The 23,744-nt window shown below is 39.5% G+C and overlaps 1 protein-coding gene across 43 annotated transcripts in view; it reads left to right on the top strand.

Moving 5' to 3' along the window:
* LOC462679 (adenylate cyclase type 10) overlaps positions 1-18,814 on the top strand; it is a 28,307-nt gene extending 9,493 nt beyond the window's left edge. For 27 of the 43 annotated variants that reach the window (XM_063812974.1, XM_063813005.1, XM_054685774.2 and 24 more), the window contains 13 exons: positions 35-163; positions 1,665-1,937; positions 2,890-3,225; positions 5,952-6,015; positions 10,264-10,483; positions 10,845-10,970; positions 12,530-12,702; positions 13,159-13,315; positions 15,333-15,537; positions 16,589-16,706; positions 17,120-17,318; positions 17,837-18,050; positions 18,579-18,814. In XM_063812974.1, the coding sequence (XP_063669044.1) occupies positions 35-163; positions 1,665-1,937; positions 2,890-3,225; positions 5,952-6,015; positions 10,264-10,483; positions 10,845-10,970; positions 12,530-12,702; positions 13,159-13,315; positions 15,333-15,537; positions 16,589-16,706; positions 17,120-17,318; positions 17,837-18,028 (2,192 nt within the window). In that variant the 3' untranslated portion in view covers positions 18,029-18,050; positions 18,579-18,814. Of the gene's footprint in view, positions 1-34; positions 164-1,664; positions 1,938-2,889; positions 3,226-5,951; positions 6,016-10,263; positions 10,484-10,844; positions 10,971-12,529; positions 12,703-13,158; positions 13,316-15,332; positions 15,538-16,203; positions 16,323-16,588; positions 16,707-17,119; positions 17,319-17,690; positions 17,761-17,836; positions 18,187-18,578 lie in introns of all 43 variants that reach the window. The other 16 variants (XM_063813004.1, XM_063812998.1, XM_063812980.1 and 13 more) reach the window with 12 other exon arrangements.
* Positions 18,815-23,744: the final 4,930 nt, after the last annotated feature.

Genomic DNA, 23,744 nt, shown 5'->3' on the forward strand with positions numbered 1-23,744 from the left:
TGCTTTCCTCAGTCATAGCCTGTTTTCTTTATAGCCAATGCCATGAAATCCATAATGTATAGTATTTCTCCTGCCAACTCTGAGGAAGGCCAGGAACTTTATGTCTGCACAGTCAAGGATGATGTGAACTTGGATACAGTACTTCTCCCACCCTTTTTGAAAGGTAAGTCTCTTGAAGACTTCAAGTGAACCAATTACAGATATCACTGCAATTAGTGATTTGGTGAGTAGTTGAGTATAGGTCTCTCATTATCATTCTGGCTTCATTTCTTCTAAAAAAGAAATCTACCTTCTAGAAATAAGTTCTGGCATTGCCTGAAGAGCTCTTTGAAGACTTGTAATGCTACTTGAGTAAGGTTTTACTTAAGCGAGCTTATTGTTCTCTTTGGGGCTGACTGATGACCTGGAAAAGTTTTCCAATTATTTAATACAAAATAGGTGGTGAGTTTCCCTTTGTGCATATTCTTGTTCCAGAGTAGACAGTAAGCAAAGAAGATGATGTTGCTAAGATTTAAGAAAATCCATGGTGTTAGTGAAGATACAATGTTATGCACATAGCAAGAGTTTGATAAAAAAAGAGTGCAAAGTAGAATGACTGATGCCATAAAGAATAATGAAACTATCAGAATCGGGTAGGCATAGTTGGAGAGGGGATGTTCTTCTTAGAAATGAATTTTTCTTATTTTAATATTTTATTCAAGTGTTTGGTGGGCAAGGTACTAATACTAAGCCCTCTTGAGGAATATTGTAATGAACAGCATACCTTCAAGTAAAGTATGGTCTTGTTGAGAAAATAAGACACACACATGAAACAGCAGTTCAGGACACCATGGTAGTTAAGGGCCAGGGCTCTAGAGTCAGAAAACCCTGGGCACCATGGGCTCCTGCACTAACCAACTATGGAACTTTGCATAAGTTAGTCAACTTCTCACTCATCAGTCAAATGAGGATAATAATAGTCCCTACCTCATGGGGCTAGTTGAGGATTAAATTAAATAAATTATGGCACATAATAAATATTCCATGACTGTTAGCTATTATATTATAAGCTCTTTACTCTGAAGGTTTTAGGTTCAACTAGACAGTTTACACTGATAGAACTATGATAGACCATACTTAGCAATGGCTTTTCTTACTCAGAAGGAAATACAGGATGCTAACAGGACAACAGCAGGTACTTTTCTTCAGTGAGAGTTTTCACAGGAGTTTACATAGCACTCCAGGGGCTATTCTCTGGAACCTCAAGTAATAGCTCAGCTGTGGGGAATGAAACCATGACTCATGGGTGCTTAGAGGCCTCATGGACCAACTAAAGGCCATATCTCTTATAATGGCCCGAACAGGCATCGCTTTCAGGCTCTGCAAGAGGCATGACCTTTTACAAGAATTATTATACCCAAGGAAGCCCAAATCTGTGGCTTGCCACCAGTTCATTCAGTTTTCCCAGTCCAAATTCAGTTTCCCAAGCAGAGGTTGTTCTTAGCATAAGCAAAGAAGTTTGGCTAAGTGGAGAAGGGAGGATTGAGGTGGGAGCAATAGACAGGGGTAGATGAAAAGTTCTCATCTTTATTAAAAAAAAAACTGTACAGATTTTCAACATGATATATTCTAGATTTATAGAAATCTTGTTCACTGCTGATTGACTGATTGATTGATTTTGGCAGAAATAGCAGTAAGCCAACTGGATCAACTGAGCCCAGAGGAACAGTTGCTGGTCAAGTGTGCTGCAATCATTGGTCACTCCTTCCATATAGATTTGCTGCAGCACCTCCTGCCTGGCTGGGATAAAAATAAGCTACTTCAGGTCTTGAGAGCTCTTGTGGGTATACATGTGCTCTGCTGGTCTGACAAGAGCCAAGAGCTTCCTGCTGAGCCCATATTAATGCCTTCCTCTATCGACATCATTGATGGAACCAAAGAGAAGAAGACAAAGTTAGGTAAGGAAGGGCTGTTCCCTTTTTCTCAGGTCTGAACAAAGAGTCCCTGTGGGGGTATCTGTGTTCAGAAAGACCATCAATATCATATATCAAGGGGTTCTCTCATTCGTTTGTTTAAAGATGGAGTTTTGTTGTGTTGCCCAGGCTGTAACTCCTGGGCTCAGTGGGCGCATACCACCACACCCAGTTTGAGGGTCTCTCTCTCAAAGCCTATGGCTAAGAAACAGAGAGAAAATTATCATTTAAACCATGAAAGAGCCATGGATAGTGAAAAATATCCTGTATTTTCAGACTTGTCTTCATTTCAGGAATTCTAGCTCCTTTTTAACCCAGGTGTTAGTATTTGTGTTTTGATTTTTGGTTCTGAAAATATTGGCATAATCTTTTATTGGCTTCTAGGTGCAAAGAATGAGATAAAAGGATAAACCATCCCCAATTTTAGAAACTCACAAGGAAGACAAACACATGTGGCATTGAAACAGACATGAACAAAGCAAGATATAAATAGCATGCAATCTCGAATTATCCACATGAAAGAATAAGATGGTAGCATGGACTACCCAAAGCACATATAATTCACAAATACTTTCCCTTTGACTTTGAAATATGTTTGGGCCCTATATTTGAACAGAGAATTTCCTATGATTTGACATTTGTAATAATTTGAAGTAAAACCTCAATTTAGGAGAAACAATTAAGAAATCAGTGGTATAGAAGTACAGGATTTTTTTGTACCACTGATCATTTCTTCTCTGTTGTACTTTATACAAGATATGGTCAATATCACTCTTAGAATGGTGCAAAATTTTTTATACAAAGGAGGCAGTAATATTAGCCTAGAGTTGTAAATAGAATTTTCTTACACACTAGCAGCCATGTGCTTGGGAGTTTGCCATATTGAAGCACAAAGGATTATAAAGGAAAATCTCACTTAGATTTTCCTAAATTTCAGATGGTGGTTCAGCCTCTCTTCTCAGGCTACAAGAAGAATTATCCCTACCACAAACTGAGGTGTTGGAATTTGGAGTGCCTCTGCTACGGGCAGCTGCTTGGGAGCTCTGGCCCAAGGAACAACAGATAGCTCTGCACCTTGAATGTGCCTGCTTTCTCCAAGTTTTGGCCTGCCGCTGTGGGAGCTGCCATGGAGGAGACTTTGTCCCCTTTCATCATTTTGCAGTTTGTTCTACTAAGAATTCCAAGGGGACCTCTCGATTCTGTACTTACAGAGATACTGGCTCAGTGCTAACACAAGTGATCACAGAAAAATTGCAGCTGCCTTCTCCCCAAGGTAAACCCAGGAGGCAGAAAGAGGATATATGGGTATTTGTGTACTTGGAGTTCTTCATCAAAAAGTTGAAATCAGATTAAAGGAGAAAAGTAGGTAGAAAGAACCACTTATTTATTCCTGAAGTACTAGAGATTAAAAAAATGTAATCTCAGAGTTAAAAACTAACTTAGAGATCATATTTGTTTTGATTGGCAATCTTGGGCAAGTTACTTAACCTCAATCAATTGGGGACATAATAATACCAACTTCATGGGCTGGGCGCAGTGGCTTACACCTGTAATCCCAGCATTTTGAGAGGCTGAGGCGGGTGGATCACTTGAGGTCAGGAGATCAAGACCAGCCTGGCCAACATAGTGAAACCCCCTCTCTACTACAAATACAAAAATTAGCCGGGCATGGTGGCAGGTGCCTGTAAACCCAGATACTTGGGGGTCTGAGGCAGGAGAATCGCTTGAGCCTGGGAGCCAGAGGTTGCAGTGAGCCGAGACTGCGCCACTGCACTCCAGCCTAGGTGACAGAGTGAGACTCTGTCTCAAAATAAATAAATTAATTAATAAATAATAATAATATCAACTTTACTGGGTCATTGTGGGGATTAAATTAGTTAAAATATATAGTGTGCTCTGAACAGTGCCAGACATGTGGTGATTGCTCAATACCCTTTAGCTATTGTTTTGATTATTACTATTATTTTTCAGCTCAGTACACACACATTGAGTCCTTATGTGTATCAGATTCTATACTAAGGAATATGGTGTGAATAAGCCTTGGTCTTTGCACTCCTGAAGCTATCTGTTTTGGGGGTTACTATAGACATATAGATAGAGAATTCTAGTATGGCATGGTAAAAGCAATGAAAATGAGAAGGGGCCATTAACTCAGCCAGGGAAATATGTCAGTGAAGATTCTCCTTTGAAGTAGATCATGTCAGAATTGCATCTTGAGGGATAAGCAGGAGTTAGCTACCTGAAGAAGGTTTTATTAGTTAATAGATATTCACCATATCCTGTTAAACTGCATCCCAGATGAGTTCATTCATCTTAGTTTAACCTTTTCAGTTAGCTTACCTTACAGAACAGTTCATTGTCTCCAGCTGTCAGAAAGTTTCTTCTTTCATCAGGGTGTAAGCTGCCTCCTTGTAGTTTCCCCCATTTTTCATAGTTATATTCTCTTCTGTACTTGAAGATAGCTATCAAGACCCAACCAAGTCCTCTTTCCCTACTTTGATAAAAGAGGAGTTGGTTTGGTATTGGGGGTGGGGTGATGGTATGTGGAAAATGATAGATAGTTGTTGGCAAAAGGCTAAAATGAGGGATTTGGTGTATGATACAATTCCTCTTCTAGCTATAACATCATGACTATGAAGGTGGACCAGTGACTTGGAGCAATTAGTCATTGGTTGATGAGCTCTGTGTGCATTTGCACCTGTTGTGCTTTCCAAAGTCTGGTATTGTGAAGAAATTGTGCTATTGTTCATATTTCCTGTGTGACTTTTTTGCTTTTAAGAGGTCAGTTTTGGCCAGGTACAGTGGTTCACGCCTGTAATCCCAGCACTTTGGGAGGCCAAGGCGGGCAGATAACAAGGTCAGGAAATCGAGACCATTCTGGCTAACACGGTGAAACCCCATCACTACTAAAAATACAAAAAATTAGCCGAGCGTGGTGGCAGGCACCTGTAGTCCCAGCTACTCAGGAGGCTGAGGCAGGAGAATGGTGTGAACCTGGGAGGCAGAGTTTACAGTAAGCCAAGATCGCGCCTCTGCACTCCATCCTGGGCGATAGAGCAAGACTCTGTCTCAAAAAAATTAAAAAAAATAAAAATAAAAAGAGGTCAGTTTTGTTTATTTATTTATTTATTTATTTTGCTTTGGATTAGACAGCCTGGTCCATCTGTAGTAAAAAGGCTCAAGACCTTCTCAGCCCAGCAGAACCCTAAGGAGGCTTCCCAGACCCAAGGCCTTTGTGCATTGCCATTGCAGACCAGGCACTGCCTGACTCCAGAGGGTACTATTACAGAGGCTATGATATGATGGTGCCTCTTGGAGTTATGTACTGCAGTAGAGCTGCCAATATCCTCAGTTATCTTAGCTGTGATTTAACATTATTATCATCAGCAAGCCAGTCCTTTTACTTAACCCAAATCCTCCCTAAAACAGTCCTCTTAGACTCCTTATCAATCCCACCATCCATGCTGTGAGTTCCAATGGGTAACATCTGAACATCATTCCTAATATTTGCTGTTGTGATCTATTAGAAGGCAGCTTTAGAAGAAGAGTCAAATCTTTAGGATAAAGGCTATTTAAAAGCCTGCTAGGTAAAGCTGGAAAGCTCTCTTGGTCACTGACTAGGGAACTGTGGTATCTTATACTGTCACAATTTTCTTCACTTGGTTTTAGCCTTTACACTTCACTCCGATCTGGTCACGAAATTGATCCATATGTATTCAAGGATTTCCACTATTAGTGATAGCCAGCAAACCAGGATAGACACATTCTTTATTTTTCCTTCATTTTGAAACTACTGAGCACCTCCTTCAAAATCAGAACTAGTTTAAAGGTTTGGGAAGAAAGAGAGTTATTATTTGAATCACAAGTAGTTGTAAAGGAATTTACAAACTACCATCCTAATTTTGTGTTGTAAACTGCAGAAGAAAGGTAGTCAGGAATTTAAAATGTCCTCAGTTCATCCAAACATGGAGAATTAATCATATTTTTTTCTCCCTACAGATAGTTTTCAGTTCCAGACAAAGCCATCCAGAACTCAGGAGGCCTTCTCAAGTGAATGCTGCAGGTAGACAGAGATGCTGAGGGTGAACATGGAGGGACCAAAAGTGACAGAAAGATGACCATTAAACTGAGCCACTTATGTCACTTGCAGATGAGGAGTGGTGACTCTTGTACTCAGTATTAAGGTTAACAGAAGATTTGGAAAGGCAATTTTTGATTCTCTATAGGGAAATTATTTCTTTTTTTTTTCTTTCTTTCTTTTTTTTTTGAGATGGAGTCTCTCTCTGTTGCCCAGGCTGGAGTGCAATGGCATGATCTTGGCCCACTGCAACCTCCGCCTCCCGGATTCAAGTGATTCCCCTGCCTCAGCCTCCCGAGTAGCTGGGATTACAGGCATGTGCCACCACACTTTGCTAATTTTTGTATTTTTAGTAGAGATGGGGTTTCGCCGTGTTAGCTAGGATGGTCTCGATCTCCTGACCTCATGATCGGCCCACCTCAGCCTCCCAAAGTGCTGGGATTACAGGCGTGAGCCACCACACCCGGCAGGAAATTATTTCTTTTTATTTTATTTTATTTTATTTTATTTTATTATTATTGTACTTTAAGTTTTAGGGCACACGTGCACAATGTGCAGGTTAGTTACATATGTATACATGTGCCATGCTGGTGTGCTGCACCCATTAACTCGTCATTGAGCATTAGGTCTATCTCCTAAAGCTATCCCTCCCCCCTCCCCCCTCCCCCCACCCCACAACAGTCCCCAGAGTGTGATGTTCCCCTTCCTGTGTCCATGTGTTCTCATTGTTCAATTCCCACCTATAAGTGAGAATATGCGGTGTTTGGTTTTTTGTTCTTGCAATAGTCTACTGAGAATGATGATTTCCAATTTCATTCATGTCACTACAAAGGACATTAACTCATCATTTTTATGGCTGCATAGTATTCCATGGTGTATATGTGCCACATTTTCTTAATCCAGTCTATCATTGTTGGACATTTGGGTTAGTTCCAAGTCTTTGCTATTGTGAATAGTGCCACAATAAACATACATGTGCATGTGTCTTTATAGCAGCATGATTTATAGTCCTTTGGGTATATACCCAGTAATGGGATGGCTGGGTCAAATGGTATTTCTAGTTCTAGATCCCTGAGGAATCGCCACACTGACTTCCACAATGGTTGAACAAGTTTACAGTCCCACCAACAGTGTAAAATGTTCCTATTTCTCCACATCCTCTCCAGCACCTGTTGTTTCCTGACTTTTTAATGATTGCCATTCTAACTGGTGTGAGATGGTATCTCATTGTGGTTTTGATTTGCATTTCTCTGATAGCCAGTGATGGTGAGCATTTTTTCATGTGTTTTTTGGCTGCATAAATGTCTTCTTTTGAGAAGCGTCTATTCATGTCCTTCACCCACTTTTCGATGGGGTTGTTTGCTTTTTTTCTTGTAAATTTGTTTGAGTTCATTGTAGATTCTGGATATTAGCCCTTTGTCAGATAAGTAGGTTGCGAAAATTTTCTCCCATTTTGTAGGTTGCCTGTTCACTCTGATGATAGTTTCTTTTGCTGTGCAGAAGCTCTTTAGTTTAATTAGATCCCGTTTGTCAATTTTGGCTTTTGTTGCCATTGCTTTTGGTGTTTTAGATATGAAGTCCTTGCCCATGCCTATGTCCTGAATGGTAATGCCTAGGTTTCCTTCTAGGGTTTTTATGGTTTTAGGTCTAACGTTTAAGTCTTTAATCCATCTTGAATTAATTTTTGTATAAGGTATAAGGAAGGGATCCAGTTTCAGCTTTCTACATGTGGCTAGCCAGTTTTCCCAGCACCATTTATTAAATAGGGAATCCTTTCCCCATTGCTTGTTTTTCTCAGGTTTGTCAAAGATCAGATAGTTGTAGATATGCGGCGTTATTTCTGAGGGCTCTGTTCTGTTCCATTGATCTATATCTCTGTTTTGGTACCAGTACCTTGCTGTTTTGGTTACTGTAGCCTTGTAGTATAGTTTGAAGTCAGGTAGCGTGATGCCTCCAGCTTTGTTCTTTTGGCTTAGGATTGACTTGGCAATGCGGGCTCTTTTTTGGTGCCATATGAACTTTAAAGTAGTTTTTTCCAGTTCTATGAAGAAGGTCATTGGTAGCTTGATGGGGATGGCATTGAATCTATAAATTACCTTGGGCAGTATGGCCATTTTCACGACATTGATTCTTCCTACCCATGAGCATGGAATGTTCTTCCATTTGTTTGTATCCTCTTTTATTTCATTGAGCAGTGGTTTGTAGTTCTCCTTGAAGAGGTCCTTCACGTCCCTTGTAAGTTGGATTCCTAGGTATTTTATTCTCTTTGAAGCAATTGTGAATGGGAGTTCACTCATGATTTGGTTCTCTGTTATTGGTGTATAAGAATGCTTGTGATTTTTGTACATTGATTTTGTATCCTGAGACTTTGCTGAAGTTGCTTAACAGCTTAAGGAGATTTTGGGCTGAGACAATGGGGTTTTCTAGATATACAATCATGTCATCTGCAAACAGGGACAATTTGACTTCCTCTTTTCCTAATTGAATACCCTTTATTTCCTTCTCCTGCCTAATTGCCCTGGCCAGAACTTCCAACACTATGTTGAATAGGAGTGGTGAGAGAGGGCATCCTTGTCTTGTGCCAGTTTTCAAAGGGAATGCTTCCAGTTTTTGCCCATTCAGTATGATATTGGCTGTGGGTTTGTCATAGATAGCTCTTATTATTTTGAGATACGTCCCATCAATACCTAATTTACTGAGAGTTTTTAGCATGAAGCATTGTTGAATTTTGTCAAAGGCCTTTTCTGCATCTATTGAGATAATCATGTGGTTTTTGTCTTTGGTTCTGTTTATATGCTGGATTACATTTATTGATTTGTATATACTGAACCAGCCTTGCATCCCAGGGATGAAGCCCACTTGATCATGGTGGATAAGCTTTTTGATGTGCTGCTGGATTCGGTTTGCCAGTATTTTATTGAGGATTTTGGCATCAATGTTCATCAAGGATAATGGTTGAGAAAAACTTATTTTAAATACCTTTTTTTTTGAGATGGAGTCTCCCTCTGTCACCCGGGCTGGAGTGCAGTGGCACCATCTCGGCTCACTACAACCTCCACCTCCCAGGTTCAAGCAGTTCTCCTGCCTCAGCCTCCCAAGTAGCTAGAATTACAGGCATATGCCACCACGCCTGCCTAATTTTTGTATTTTTTGTATACATGAGGTTTCACCGTGTTGGCCAGGTTGACCTCAAACTCCTGACCTCAGGTGATCCGCCAGCTTCAGCCTCCCAAAGTGCTGGGATTATAGGCGTGAGCCATCACACCCAGTATTTTAATAGCTTTTAAGTGCATTTTATATGTAGCATATTTATTTCCAGCTATAAATTTGTCTTGTTAATTATTTTAGCCCAGATGATATTAAAATGAGCATACATTTCCTAACCATGTACCTCCTGGGTCTCTAATGCTTATCAGTGTTCAATGTCCCTACCTGGAGTTCACCAGCCACTGTATATACAGTTTTCCCTCCCACTTATCTAACTTGATTTCTTACTGTTTTCAAACAAAAATCTATTCCACATGAACCACTCCCACACTAACCTGTGTGTCTTTGCTCACACAATTCTCCCTTGTTAAATGCTGAGTGACCTCCACATCTCTCTACCTATTAATATGTTGACCATCCTTCAAGGCCCTCCTCAGTCTCCACTTTTTTAGATCATTATAACTCAGAGAGATCTGACTTTTGAGCTCAGCGTGCCTGTGAAAAGTACACTAGATCAGTAGTCAGAGTGGTAAGCTCTAGTTTTGGTTTGGCTTCTCAGTAGCTACGAAGCTATATGTAATCTCTCTGAGCCTCAATGACCTAAAAGAGGTAATTTTTGCCTGCCTGAATGACAGGGTTGTTGTAGGATTAGATGATGATATATAAAATAATATTAAAATGTGGTATAGAAAATTCAAAAATGCTAACAGAAAAAATGTATTATTGCTTTGTATCATTTTTATGTTTTATTTAATATTTAGTTGTTATTTAACTATTCAAGTGTGGTATTTCCCCATTTAGATTGAGGTATTTAGATTGGCTTTCGGCTTTTAAAAATTCCTAATAGAGCTTTGCAGTTACAGCTGTAGTCCCTGACTTTTAAAATTTTATGGAGTAATGGAGGAGAAGGATAGGCAAATAATTAATGAATGATACAGGAAGGCTTCCTGGAAAAAGTGACTTTGAGACCCGGTAATGCCCCAATAAAGGTGGCCACTCTCAGTTTTTCATTTTCTTTCCACAAAGAACAGAGGAAGAGTTCCTAGATCAAGTGAAGAGGAAGCTGGCTCAGACCAGCCCTGAGAAAGACCTGTTGACCACAAAGCCTTGTCACTGTAAGGATATCCTGAAGTTAGTGCTCTTACCCCTCACCCAGCATTGCTTGGTCCTTGAAGAAACCACCTGTGCATTTTATTACCTGCTGGAGGCTGCGGCTGCCTGCTTGGACCTGTCAGATAATTATATGGTGAGCAGGCTCTGTAATCTGCCCTTCAGCTGAGCCTTTTACTTTGAGAATGTGATTGAGATCTCTTACAATCATAACCATGAGTGAAAAGTGGAAGAAAGTAGGAGAGAGAGAAGAGCTAGAAAGGATTTAGGAAAAAACATGCAGTGGGAATGTGGTAATGGAATAGCACCAACCTGTGCCAGCACTGCCCCTGACTCTTGCACAAGCAGTCCAGCTCCCGTTTCTAGCTTGAAATCCAAATCTGTTTCAAATTCTGATCTTGATCCTCATCATAACCTTACTCCAGCCTTTGCCCTAATCTCACCCCAGCATCATCCTAATCCTGATCTGGTTTCTTTATCCCTTGCCCTGTTTGGAGGCCTTCTTTTATTTGAGGAAGGCAAGCAGTCTTCTGGGCCAACCCTCAGCATTTTCATTTTTGAAAAAACAGAAGGTGAAGATCTGTCAGTTTGAGGAGGCCACTTTCTGCCGTCTTCTGTCAGAGGTGAGGGCAGGGAGTGACCTTGAAATAGTGTCGGCTATTTCTCCTTGAGGGTTACCCTATTATTTCTTTTAAAATCTTTTCATTGTTTTTTGTGTATGATTATAAATGTGATAATGTGATAAAAGGTTTATATACATTTAAAATATAGAAATATGTAATAGGTAGAAAGTGAAAGAGCTCCCACTAATCCTACACCCACCACCATAATTAGTAATTGTATGCATGTTCCACCAACTGTATACAAACAGCCATATCATTGTTTTCCATTTTTTTATAGGCTCATATTCTACATTTTCTTGCTCCTGCAGCTTGCTTTTATTCTTAATAGTACAGACGGAACATATTTACATTTTGGTATGCATACTGATCCACCACATAATTACAACTGCCAAGTACTCCATTGGCTAGATCATAGCTTAGCTCTTCCCTTCTTCAGGTGCATTTAGGTTATCTCTAATTTGGGGATTATTATAAACATTGCTACAGTGAATATTCTTCTTAAGTATCTCTTTCTCCCCTTGTGAGAGTGTTTCTGTAAGAGAAATTTCCAAAGGTGGCAATGCTAAGACACAATTTTAAAATTCACAAATACACTACCAAATTGCCAGCCAAAAATATTATATCAATTCGAGTTTTTTCCATTTCCTCATATCCTTACTAAGATCAGATACTTCCAGTCTTTTCTAACCTTGCTAATTCCTAGACAAAGTTATATTGTTTTAATGTGTTTCTCTTAATTAATAAGATACATCATTCTTCTAAGTTTATTGGTCATTTGTATTTTTTGTAAATTATCCATTCTTATTCATTGAAGTAGATATAAACTAATTTGCTCATTGGAGTATATGTAAACTAATTTTAATGTAAACCTTAAGATAATTGGGTTAGGAGAGTAAACTTAATGTACATAATGTCTTGAAGGCCAAAGGGAATATTAGAGTTGTCACATTGTTACATTATTTATGCTTCAACCAAGAGGTCTTCAGAGCAAAGTTAAATAATTATTCTTTCCCTTTATAAGAGAAAGTTATTGTACAGTCCTCCCAAGATTGTTCTTTGTTCTAGAATCACGTAGACTTTATCACTTTCTTGAGGGATTCAGCCTTAGAATGTGAAGATACAGGATAACTTCAAGGTAGTTCCCCAGCTCCCACCCCACATCTACTATGATTCAACCTGTTTAGGAAGAGAGATAAAGGATTTGGTGATATTATAGATGCTTTCTATGTCATGTGAGAGCATCTGAGTCTCCACTCAAATGACGATCCCTTCTCAGTCTAGCAGCATCACATTTTAAATCACAGCCTTCCTCTACTGCCCACTGACAAATGTGTGGGAGATGAGAAAGGAGGATACTTTCTCCATAATCCTATTTTCTAAACCCTTTACTCACTTATGGCCATACTGGTGCTTGTTAGGGTGACTGCTAACCAGGCTATGCTCTAGCACAGCTCACTCTAGCACCTCAGTAACCCCAACTACATATCTCAAAATGAAAGAGCCAGTGTGTTATATCCAAAACCTTATATTTACATTAATTCTTCTTTTCCCATCTCCAGGTCTGTTTCAACATGGGACGTATCACTTTAGCCAAAAAATTGGCTAGGAAAGCCCTTCGACTGCTGAAAAGGAATTTCCCTTGGACCTGGTTTGGTGTCCTTTTCCAGACATTCCTGGAAAAGTATTGGCATTCCTGTACCCTGAGCCAACCTCCAAACGACCCTAGTGAGAAGTGAGAAGCCTTCCTGAAACTGTAGTTAACTAGCCTGAGCTTTGCCTTTTTGACCTAAAACTACTCTTTTTCTATCAAGTAATCTTCAAGCATCTAACAGACAAGCAGATAACAAGACATGTAACAGTCAGCATACATATATATATGCATGTAACAGATAAGTGTATAGCATACAGTTCTAACTCTTCCACCTTACTCCCCCAGCCAATTACATGTAGCAAATAGGGATTCAAAGAATGAATCTTTTTTTGAAACCTCTCTCTGAACTTTTCCCGATCAAGTGGGATTAATCAAAATGGCATATGAGGTTAGGAGTAGTGGGATCCAAGGACTATTTCTGAATTTGAACATCTGTAGATGGCCCCATCATGAGTAGACTTAGAGCTCTTATAGGGAGGGAACGTTGGGCATTAGTAAAGAATAAGCGTGTGCTAACCACCCTGTGCCTCACAACAGTAAGAAGAATTTGGCAGTCCTGCAGCAGCAGGTGCATTGCCTCTCCCTACTCTGGCAGCTCTATAACCGGGAGGCCACAGCCAGTAGCTACAGGTTTGCCTGCCTGGCTACTCTTATGCAGAAGAATTCAGCTGATGAGTTTGCAAATGAAGCCCAGGTAAGCAAGTCCTTGCTTTACCTTTGGACCTCACTCAGAAACCAAGTTCCTGGTTTTAGCATGATTCTCCAATAACCCAGACAACACTGTTCAAGCGAGGTTTCTCAATTTTCAGTTTATAGATGGGTTTCCAGGTATGAGATTATCTGTGAACTCCCTGAACTGAATGCAGAATTTTATGTGTATATTCAAAAGAACCTTTGGGGGTTGGCAGGAGGAAGAAAAGGGGTCATAGCTTTCATCAGATTCTCAAAGAAGCCTGTTATCTAAAAAAGATTTAAAACTGCTGACCTAGGAAAAAACAAAAGGAAATGTGTCTTCCTCATTTTAGTGTCTTATCTTTCTCTCTGTCTTATCCACATATTCAACAATGAACTATTTGGTGAACACTTATTATATGCCAGGCACTGATCTTGACTCCAGGGAAATATAATACGTAAAATATACAGTATGTTAGGTGATAATCCATGCAGTGGAGAAAAATAAAGTGGAGGCAAGGGGATATGGGGTTCTGTGAGGTGAGGGGTGGGGTATAGTTTTGAACAAGGTGTGGTCAGAGAAAGCTTTGCTGAGCAGGTGACATTGGAGTAAATATCTGAAAGAGGCGAGAAAGCCAGGCTGTCTGGGAGTAGAGTATCCAGGCAGAGGGCACAGTGAATGCCCAAGGCATACACTCTGTGTTTGAAGGACAGTGTGACTGGAGGGGAGGAAGAGGAGGAGAGTGAACCAAGAGATGAGGTCAGAAGGACCAGGAAGGGGTGGGATGGCAAACGGTGCAGACCTTAGGCCACTGTAGGAGTTTTGGCTTTTACTCTGAAAGAGATGGGAAGCCATTAATGGGTTCTGAGAAGAGGGGTGACAGTATCTACTTATATTTTAATAAGATCATTCTGTCTACTGTGTTGAAAGTAACCTGAAGGGGACAAGGGAGGAAGCAGGGAGACCAGTTAGGAGGCTAATGCAGTAATCTAAGCAAGAGATGGTGATGGCTTGGATTATTGTGGTAGGGAAAAAAAAGTTGGGGGTGGTCTTTTGTCAAAATAGAGCCGACAGGATTCACTTATGGATCAGTTCTGGGATGTGAGGGAAAGAAAAGAGTCAAGGATAATCTGAAAAGTTGTGACCCGAACTTCTAGAGGGACAGAGATGCTCTTAATTGGGATAGGGAAGTCTGCAGGAGGAACAGATTTGGGGGAAGATTTGGGAGCTAGGCTTTAGACATGTTTTATTTGAGATGCCCATTAGACATCAAGGTGGAGACAAGTCTGGGGAATATGAGTCCAGGTGAATACTCAAGTCTGGGGTTCATGGGAGAGGTCTGAGCTGGAAATAGACATATGGGAACCATCAGTGTGCAAATACTGTTTAAAGCCACAGGACTGGGTGAGAACACCAAGGGAATGAGTATAGAAAGGAGAAAAAGTCCAGGGACTTTGTTAACAGCTCCAGTGTTAAAAGGTCAGAGTGGTAAAGAGAAACCAGCAAAAGAAACAGAATAAGTTGCCAGGGAGATAGGAGGAAAACCAAGAGAGCGTGGCATCCTGGAAAGCTAGGGAAGACAGTGTTCCAAGAAGAGAGCACTATTTCAAGTGTGCACATAGTTATATAGAGCACTAACTCTTTCAAATGTGCACATAGTTATATAGAGAGATCTAGGCAGCAGCCCTGAAGAGCTCTATGGAGCAAATATCAGAGGTCTTAAATTAGAAAACAAAGAAGAGGGAGTTTAATCAGTGTTTTGAAAGGGAAAGTCATGGATTGGAGAGGAAAAGCAGGAGCATGTAGAGAAAGTGGTTTGTTTAAAGAACAGGCAGTGAGAATGATCCAATTAGAAGTGTAGGGGTGAGAAGGAGCATGTTTTTCTAGCTGGGTTGGAGGCAAGTGGTGGGATACCAGGAGTTTAGACTGGGTGAGCAGCAGGGCACCATAATAGGCTCTTACATAGGAAAGGAACAAAATGGAAATGTCACATGAATATACAATGGGAATCTTTTGCCCTGTGTTTGTTTCCCTGCAGGTTGTCTCTACCTATGTGGAGCTCTCTCAGTTCTCCCAGAGCGTGGGCATCAAGGACAAGTGGCTGCACTGTGAGCAGATGGCCATTCAGAAAAGCAGTTTATGTTGGTTCTCCAGGGAGGGGTTGTTGGCCACAGCTCAGCTCATGCAGGCCCTGGCCTACACCAAGCTCTGCCTTGGTCATCTTGACTTCTCCATCAAGCTGGGTAATGGGACTTAGGGATGGTGGGTCTAGGGCTTTTAGAGAGTACATGTTCACAGCTAGACCTCACATGGTGCTCTTAAACCTCCTCAGGTTTTCAAGCTCGTGAGATATGCAGACACCTCCAGAAACCAGCTCTGGAGAATCTGATTCTCTCAGTTCTCTTCAGATCTGCATTTCTGAAGAAGAAGTATTAAGATCATTTTCTGTCATTTGTATTTGTTTCCTAAGAGGGGTGTGTATATTTTCCCAGAGAAGTTTGGAGTGGAGAGGGAGATGCTGTTCCATTTCCACACCCTGGGATATCCTTCCCTTGGCCACTCCAGACACATTATCTTAAGTGTGGAAGAGTCAGGAGTGGAAATGCAGAGTCAGAGCTACTATGTATTCCTCAGTACTTGGGTCTCATGGACAAAGTTTCTTCAAAAAAAAAATCTGCAGGGAGATAGAGAATTGCAGCAGCTGAAGACTCTGGAAACTGCCTCAGAGGCAATCTCCCACCTCCTTTGCCTAGAGATGGATCTGATCCCAGGCTTAGATATTCTCTTTATAAATAGAGCTATGAAGAGATTTAAAGGATGTTAGGCTGCTTTGAAGGTGTAAGATCCCTTCCTTTCCTACCCATCCTCCTCACTCCCTAGCTGGTCCCAGTGGCTCTCTCTCTCGGCAGATTTGGTCTGTGTGTCCATGTACTGGAGAGTCAGTGGGTGCTCATTTCTCAGAGTTATGATGTCCTTGGCCTGGCCTGCTTTTACTCTGCTTGCTTAGATCTGCTGCTCTATGGAAAAGGTAAATCTTTCACAGGTCTCTGCTGTACTCCTGAGGGATTCAGACCTCAGATGGGGCTCTAGGTTTGGAATACAGGCAGTCATGAACCTGTCCCTCAGGCATGGCCTCTGCCCCTGACCTCTGGCTCCTTAAAGTCTGGGAACCATGTTGTGATTCAGGGGTTTCTGCCTTTGGGGTCTTTTTTCCTTCCCTGTATCACATACCTTCTATACCCTGGTTCCTACACTGATATTATATACTAGCGTGGTTACCTTCTCTGTCCACAGGATTGCTGTGTCGGCCCTTTAGTAAGTGTCTGCGTTTCGTTCAAGTCTACGAGCACAGCCGTGTTCTAACCTCTCAGAGCAATGTCATGCTGGGGGTCCACTCCTCCCTGGCCATGTGGTAATGTCTTACTCAAGGGCTGTGGAAAAGGATAGACATTTAAGTCATTTAAGCTGTCTCTCCCCACCAGACAGGACTGTTGAACCTCTCTAACCAACTTTTAAAGACCATTCACCTCCCATACCCTCCCATCTTATTAGAAGGGCTCTTGTCCTTTAACAGGTTTTGGCCTATAGGTCAAGGGTTACGTTTAGGGTTACATTTAACTGCTAGAGTAACCCATAGCAAGGCTGAATATAATTGGTCTCCTTTTAAGTTTCCTTGTATGTGAGTTAGTAGCCTTGGTCACTTTCTAGCATCACAATTCTGATTGTCCATGAGGTCTTAGAGCCTTAAAGAAGTGATGATTTTAAGCAAAAGTCATGGTGGGTAAGCAGCGGATATTGCTGAGAGCTGTTACTCTTTTCCTCCAGGTTTGCCCAGGAATCACAGTGGGACCTGTTTGAGCACTATTTCTCCAAGGCTTGCCAGTTGGTGAAAAGAACCAATGCCTCGCTATTTGGTGCACATGGCTTTGTCCGATTCCTAGAATGCCATGTGTTAATGTTACAGAAAATGCCAGAGGGTATCTTCATGCATATTCCTCTAGAGCTTCGCAGCCAAACCCTTGAGGTACCTGTTTCTCAGCTGTCCTTCGACTAACACCTGATTCACTTAGTTCTACCCTATGGTGCTCTTTCTACCACCTGCATCTCTTCCTTTTTTCCCTTTTACTGGCTCTGTTTCCCTTTACTCTTTGAATCCTTTGTTTCTCCACCTAGAAAGTTTCTACCTACCTTATGTATCCTTCCCGATATTATTGCATCTAGTTCTGGACTGGGTTTCTTAACTTTCCACCTTTGCCAGCTGCTACCCAGTATCATTAAAATATTAACATTTAGCCTTGCTCAGTGGACCTGTACTCTGTGGTTCAGTCTATAATTTGACACAGCTCCCTACAGCCCTTCTGAGTCTAAAACACATTCCAATTCCCCTGTTTTCCAGGCTTATTTTGCCATCAGTAACTCCTTCCTGTTCCCCCAGCCATGAGTGAATATGCTGAATGAGGACCTTTGTAAGTTCTGATGAAGTGGCATGTTAGGAGAATGAAGCACTAATCCCAGAGCTAATGGACCTTCCTTTCCTTTCAGTACTTTAAGGAGTTCTTCTCTCAATGTGTGACCTGCCCTGTCTATCACCAGTGGGTATCTGAGCTTAAGGCCTCTGTAATGAGATGTGAAAAGAGAGAATTAATGTCCCTGACTAACAGCATCAGACCTTTTCACACCTGCTTGACCAGGATTTGGATAAAAGGAGAATTTCTGCAGGAAAATAACTCTTAGAAAAGAAACTTAGGAATACAGAGTAAGCATTTCTTCCTGGAACCCTTGTGTGAGAGACATAAAGACAGTCTCAGATTCTTACTCACAAGCAGTCAAAGGCTGCACCTCTGAAATAAAAAGGGACACACAGATGTAAGGAGTTAGTCCTTGCTCCAGAGGTAAGTATAATCCTCTTCCTAGTGCTAGGCCCTGCCTGGACAGATAGGAATCCCTTCTATTGTTAAACAGCAATTTCTTCAGCTTCTCTCAGCTCTTTGTTTCAGTATTGGTAACCCTTTGGCATAGAAAGTTCTTCCTTGCTTTTAGCCAAAGCAGTTGGGTTGTTTCCTTGGAGTAACTGGATGGTCACTAAGGAGAGAAAAAGGTCTTAGAAGTCACAATGTAATGTCTATGAAGGTGAATGATAAGATTAGGCAAGAAAAGGAGAGGAAAGAATATAGTTCCTTTCCTCAAAGGCCTGCAAATCTTCTTTCCCATGGCTGCTATTTAACTTTGTAATTGCTGAGGACATTCTTTGTATTTGTGACATTCTTTGTGTTCCTTCTTTCAGGATTTGACAGAGTGGCTGATGTCAAGGAGAACAAGGATGCAGAAGAAACTCAAGATGTATGTATTAAAACAAAAGAACAATAACCTGAAGGGACCATGATTCTGTTATTGTATATAACACAAGGAAATGCCCCAGATTCTCCTTTTAAAGATATAATGTACATATTAAGTATACTAGCCTTTATAGTTACTGCTATCTACATGTTTATCAAAATAAAAGACTATTTTTTTCTAAAACATGCCACTTAGATTTTTTTTAACTCTTAAAAGTCATTAGCACAACTTTACCAGAAGTTACAACCAGGAGTAGACGGGAGGCCTGGAGGGCTTTAAGATGAACTGATTCCATCTTCTATAAGGTGAGATCCATTAGCAGATGAAAAACTATGACCCTAATAAAGAAATTGCCATTACTTAAGGAAGGCTGGTAGTGCGAGTGCCTTGGTGTTGCCCTCTTTTGGCACAGATATGGTAATGGGCTCCTAAGAAGTCAAGGAGTCTTTTGAGAGGTACAAAGGGCTGTGGGAATCCATTTCTCCTTTGTGCTATGTGATTTGGGCATTCCCAGGTAAAATTGTGAAGTTGCCAGAGTATGTATTAACTTTAGCTTTCTTCCTTTTTCTTCTCTTTGGAGTTGCCATCTTTGGCCTTTATCTGTTTAATGGTGTTTCTTCTGCTGAGTATGATCTTCCCATTGATTTCTTACACTTTATAACTCAATCATCTAGTGTCCATAGAGTGAATTTGCTTATGTTATGATAGCTGCAATTTGTTATTTACTTACTTGTGCTTGAAATACATTGTTTAAATCCTTTATCAACTCTGTGAGGTAAGTACTATTATCCCATATTACAGATGAAGAAATGGAAGGCTAGAAAGAGTTTACCCCAACAAACACAGCCACAAAATGGTAGATCTGAGCTTCTAAGTCAGATTTGATTCCAGAGATTATGTTAGGCTATGCAGGCTTTCATGGGAACGAGGCTTTCCTGTACCCAGTCTTCACTATTCTCTTCAAATGGCCAAGATCAGAACTTTAAGGACAGGAAGGGAGAAGTTTATGAAAGGGAGGCCTGTACTTACCCTTTAAATCATGCAATCTAATCTATACATTTCCTCCTTCCACTTTTCTCCCTCTTGCTACCTTTCTTTTTCCTGTCCCTCTATTCCCTTCATCTTCCCCCTTGCATTCCTCCCATCTTATCCCTTCCTTCCTTTCTTTCTTCTTCTCACCCACTTTCTGTCCTCCTTCCTCGTTCCTTTAAATTTCTGGGAGGTAATATAGAGTAGCAGTCCAGACAAGGACTCTGGAACCAGATAGACTGGGTTGAAATTCTAACTCTGCTGCTTATTAGCTGCATTCATTTGGGCATATAATTTATCTTCTATATGCCTCAGTTTCCTTTTCTGAAAGGAAGTTTTCCTTTTCCTTTCTAGAAAGTTTCCTTTTCCTTTCTAGATGGAGTTAAAATATCCTCTTGTCCTAAAAATAGGACAAAAGACTGTCAATGTGAAGATTAAATGACTATAAAGCACCTGGCATATAGTAAGCACTCAGTGACTAGTAGCTATTATTATTGGTTCAGCTTTTATATTTAAAAGTAGATGTTACATTTATGTGGTACAAAATTCAAGAGAAACAAGTGTGTAACAGTGAAAAACTCTTTCCCATCTCTGTCTTCCAGACACCAGTTGCCCTCCCCAGAGATAATCAGTGTTACCACTTCCTTGTGTACCCTAGCAAAATTATACTATGCACATGTAAGCAATAGTATATAGTTACTGCATCCTTCTTTCCCACAAATGGTGGTGATAGGTAATAACACCCTGCACTACTTCATCCTTTTTTTTTTTTTTTTTTTTTTTGGCATTCCCTTTTGGCAGTTTTTTAATTAAGATAAAATTCACCCTTTTAAGGTATACAATTCGGTGCTTTATAGTATATTTGTAAGATTGTACAATCATCACCATTATCTAATTCCAGAACATTTTTATCACCCCAAAAAGGAACTCTGGTCCCATTAGCAGTCACTCCCCATTTCCCCTTCCCCTAACCTTTGTTAACCACTAATATATTTTCTGTCTTTAAAGATTGGCCTATTCTGGACATTTCATATAAATGGAATTATTATACATGGCCTTTTCTTTCAGTTAGTGTTATATTTTCAAGGTTCATTTATGGTGTAGGGTTACTTTTTATGGCCAGGTAACATTCCATTGTACCACATTGTAGCACATGATGCCACATTTTGTTTATCTGTTCATCAGTTGGTGGACATTTAGGTTGTTTCCAGTTTTTAACTATTGTTATAAATAATGCTATGGTAAACATTCATGTACAAGTTTTCGTGTGAACATAGGCTTTCAATTCTCTTGCATATATACCTATCTTGGCGTTTCCAGGAATTGTCAGGTCATACAGAAAGTCCGTGTTTAACTTTTTAAGGAACTGTCAAACTGTTCTCCAAAGCCTCTGTACCATTTTACGTTTTCACCAGCAATGATAGAGGCTTCCAGTTTTCCACAGCCTAGCCAACACTTGTTTTTGTTTGTCTTTTTTATTATAGCTATCCTAGTGGGTATGAAGTGGTATCTTATGATTTTGATTTATATTTCCTTAGTAACTAATGATGTCGAGCATCTTTTCGTGAGCTTACTGGACACTAGTATATCTTCTTGGAGAATGTCTATTCAAATTATATGCCCATTTTTTAATTGGAGTTTTTGCCTTTTATTGCTGCATTTTATGAGTTTTAAAAATATATTCTGCATACTGGACCCTTATTGGATTTGATTTGCAAATATTTTCTCCAATTCTGTGAGTTGTCTTTCCACTTTCATGACAGAATCATTTTGCGAAACGAAAGTTTTTAGTTTTGATGAAGTCAATGTATCTGTTTTTTAGTTTGGATTCTTGTGCTTTAAGTGTCATATCTAAGAAACTATCAACTAATCTGAGGTCACAAAGATTTACTCATGTTTTCTTCCTTGACTTTTTTGTTTTAGCTTTTATATGTAGGTCTTTGATTTATTTTGAGATAATTTTTGTATATCATGTGAGGTCATGTTACAAAATCATGCTTTTGCATGTGGCTATCCAGTTGTCCTAGCATCATTTGTTTTTTAAAAAAATATTCTTTCACTCATTTAATTGTCTTGACACCCTTGTTGAAAATCAGTTGATCTTAAGTGAATGGGTTTATTTCTGGCCTCTCCATTTATTCAATTGGTCTATATGTCTATCCTTATGCCAGTACCATACGGTCTTGATTATTGTAGCTTTATAGTAAGTTTTACAATCAGGAAGTGTGAATCCTTCAACTTTACTCTTCTTCTGCAAAATTGTTTTGGCTATTCTGGGTCCCTTGCATTTACATATGAATTTTAGGATTGGCTCATCAATTTCTGCCAAAAGGACAACTGTAATTTTGATAGGCATTGCATCAAATCTATAGAATAATTTGGGAAGAGTTGCCATCTTAACAATACTAAGTCCTCTGATCCATGAAACTGGGATATCTTTTCCATATATTTAGGTCTTCTTTAATGTCTTTCAATAATGTTTTGTCATTTTAATGTATAAATATTAGTCTTCTTTTGTTATATTTATGCCTAAATATCATATTCTTCTTGGTACTATTATAAGTGGAATTGCTTTCTAAATTTCATTTTTGAATTATTCATTGCAAGTATATATAGAAATACAACTGATTTTTGCGTATATATATTTTTCTTTTTTTCTCAGACAAGTTAGAGAATGTGTATTGATTTTGCATCCTGAAACTTTGCTGAACTTACTAGATCTAAGTTTTTTTTAGATTCCTTAGGATTTTATATATACAAGATCATGTCATCTAAAAATAGATGGTTTTCTTTCTTTCTAATCTGGAATCCCTTTATTTCTTTTTCCTCCCTGATTTCTCTTTCTTAGAACCTTTAGTACAATGTTGAATAAACATGGTACAGAGTGAATATTCCTGTCTTGTTCCCAATCTTGGGGGGAAAGATTTCAGTCTTTCACCTTTTAAGTGTGCTGTATGCTTTTGATAGATGGCCTTTATCATCTTGAGGAAATTCCCTTCTATTCCTAGTTTGTTGAGTATTTTTGACATGATATGGTGTTAGATTTTGTCAAATGCTTTTTTGGCATCTGTTGAGGTGACCATGTGGTTTTTGTCCTTTGTTCTGTTAATATGGTATAATATCACATTGACTGATTTTTATATGTGAAATCAACTTTGCATTCCTGGGATAAATCCCACTTTGTCATGGTGTATAATACTTTTTATTTGTTACTATATTATATTTGATAGTATTTTGTTGAAGATTTTTACATCTCCATTGATAAAGGATGTTGGTCTGTAGTGTTTTTGTTTTTGTTTTTGTTTTCTTGTGATTTCTTTGTCTGTTTTTTGGATTAAGGTAATACTAGCCTCATAGAATGAGTTAGGAAGAATTCCCTTCTCATTTGTTTTTTAGAAGAATTTTTAAAGGGTAGGTTTTAAAATTCTTTCAATATTTGGTAGCATTCACCAGTGAAGCCATCTGGGCCTGGGCTTCTCGTTGTGAGTTTTTTTAATTACTAATTTAACCTCTTTACTTGCTATAGATCAATTTTTTATTTCTTCTTGAGTCCATTTCGGTAATTTGTGTCTTTCTAGGAATTTGTTCATTTCACCTAGGTTATCTTAATTTGTTGATATACAATTGCTCATAGTATTCCTTTATAATCCTTTTTGATTTCTTAATGCCAGTAGTTCTCCCTCCAATTTCATTCTTTATTTTCCTGATTTGAGTCTTTTTTTTTTTTCTTGGCTAGTCTAGCTAAAAAAAGGTTTATCGATTTTGTTGATCTTTTCAAAGAACCAACTCTTGGTGTTGTTGATTTTTCTCTATTGTTTTTCTGTTCTCTATTTCATTTCATTCATTTCTGTTCTAATTTTTATTACTTTCTTCCTTCTGCTTGCTTTGATTTTAGCTTGCTCTTCTGTCTAGTTGCTTCAGGTAAAAGATTAGGTTGCTGCTTTGAGATCTTCTTCTTTAATGTAGGTGATTAAAGCTATAAGTTTCATTCTAAGCACTGATTTTGCTGCGTCCCATAAATTTTGGTATATTGTGTTTATATTTTTATTTATCTCAAAGTGTTTCTAATTTCCCTTGTAATTTC

The sequence above is a fragment of the Pan troglodytes genome, chromosome 5 (assembly GCF_028858775.2).
Source record: "Pan troglodytes isolate AG18354 chromosome 5, NHGRI_mPanTro3-v2.0_pri, whole genome shotgun sequence".
Classification (NCBI taxonomy): domain Eukaryota; kingdom Metazoa; phylum Chordata; class Mammalia; order Primates; family Hominidae; genus Pan; species Pan troglodytes.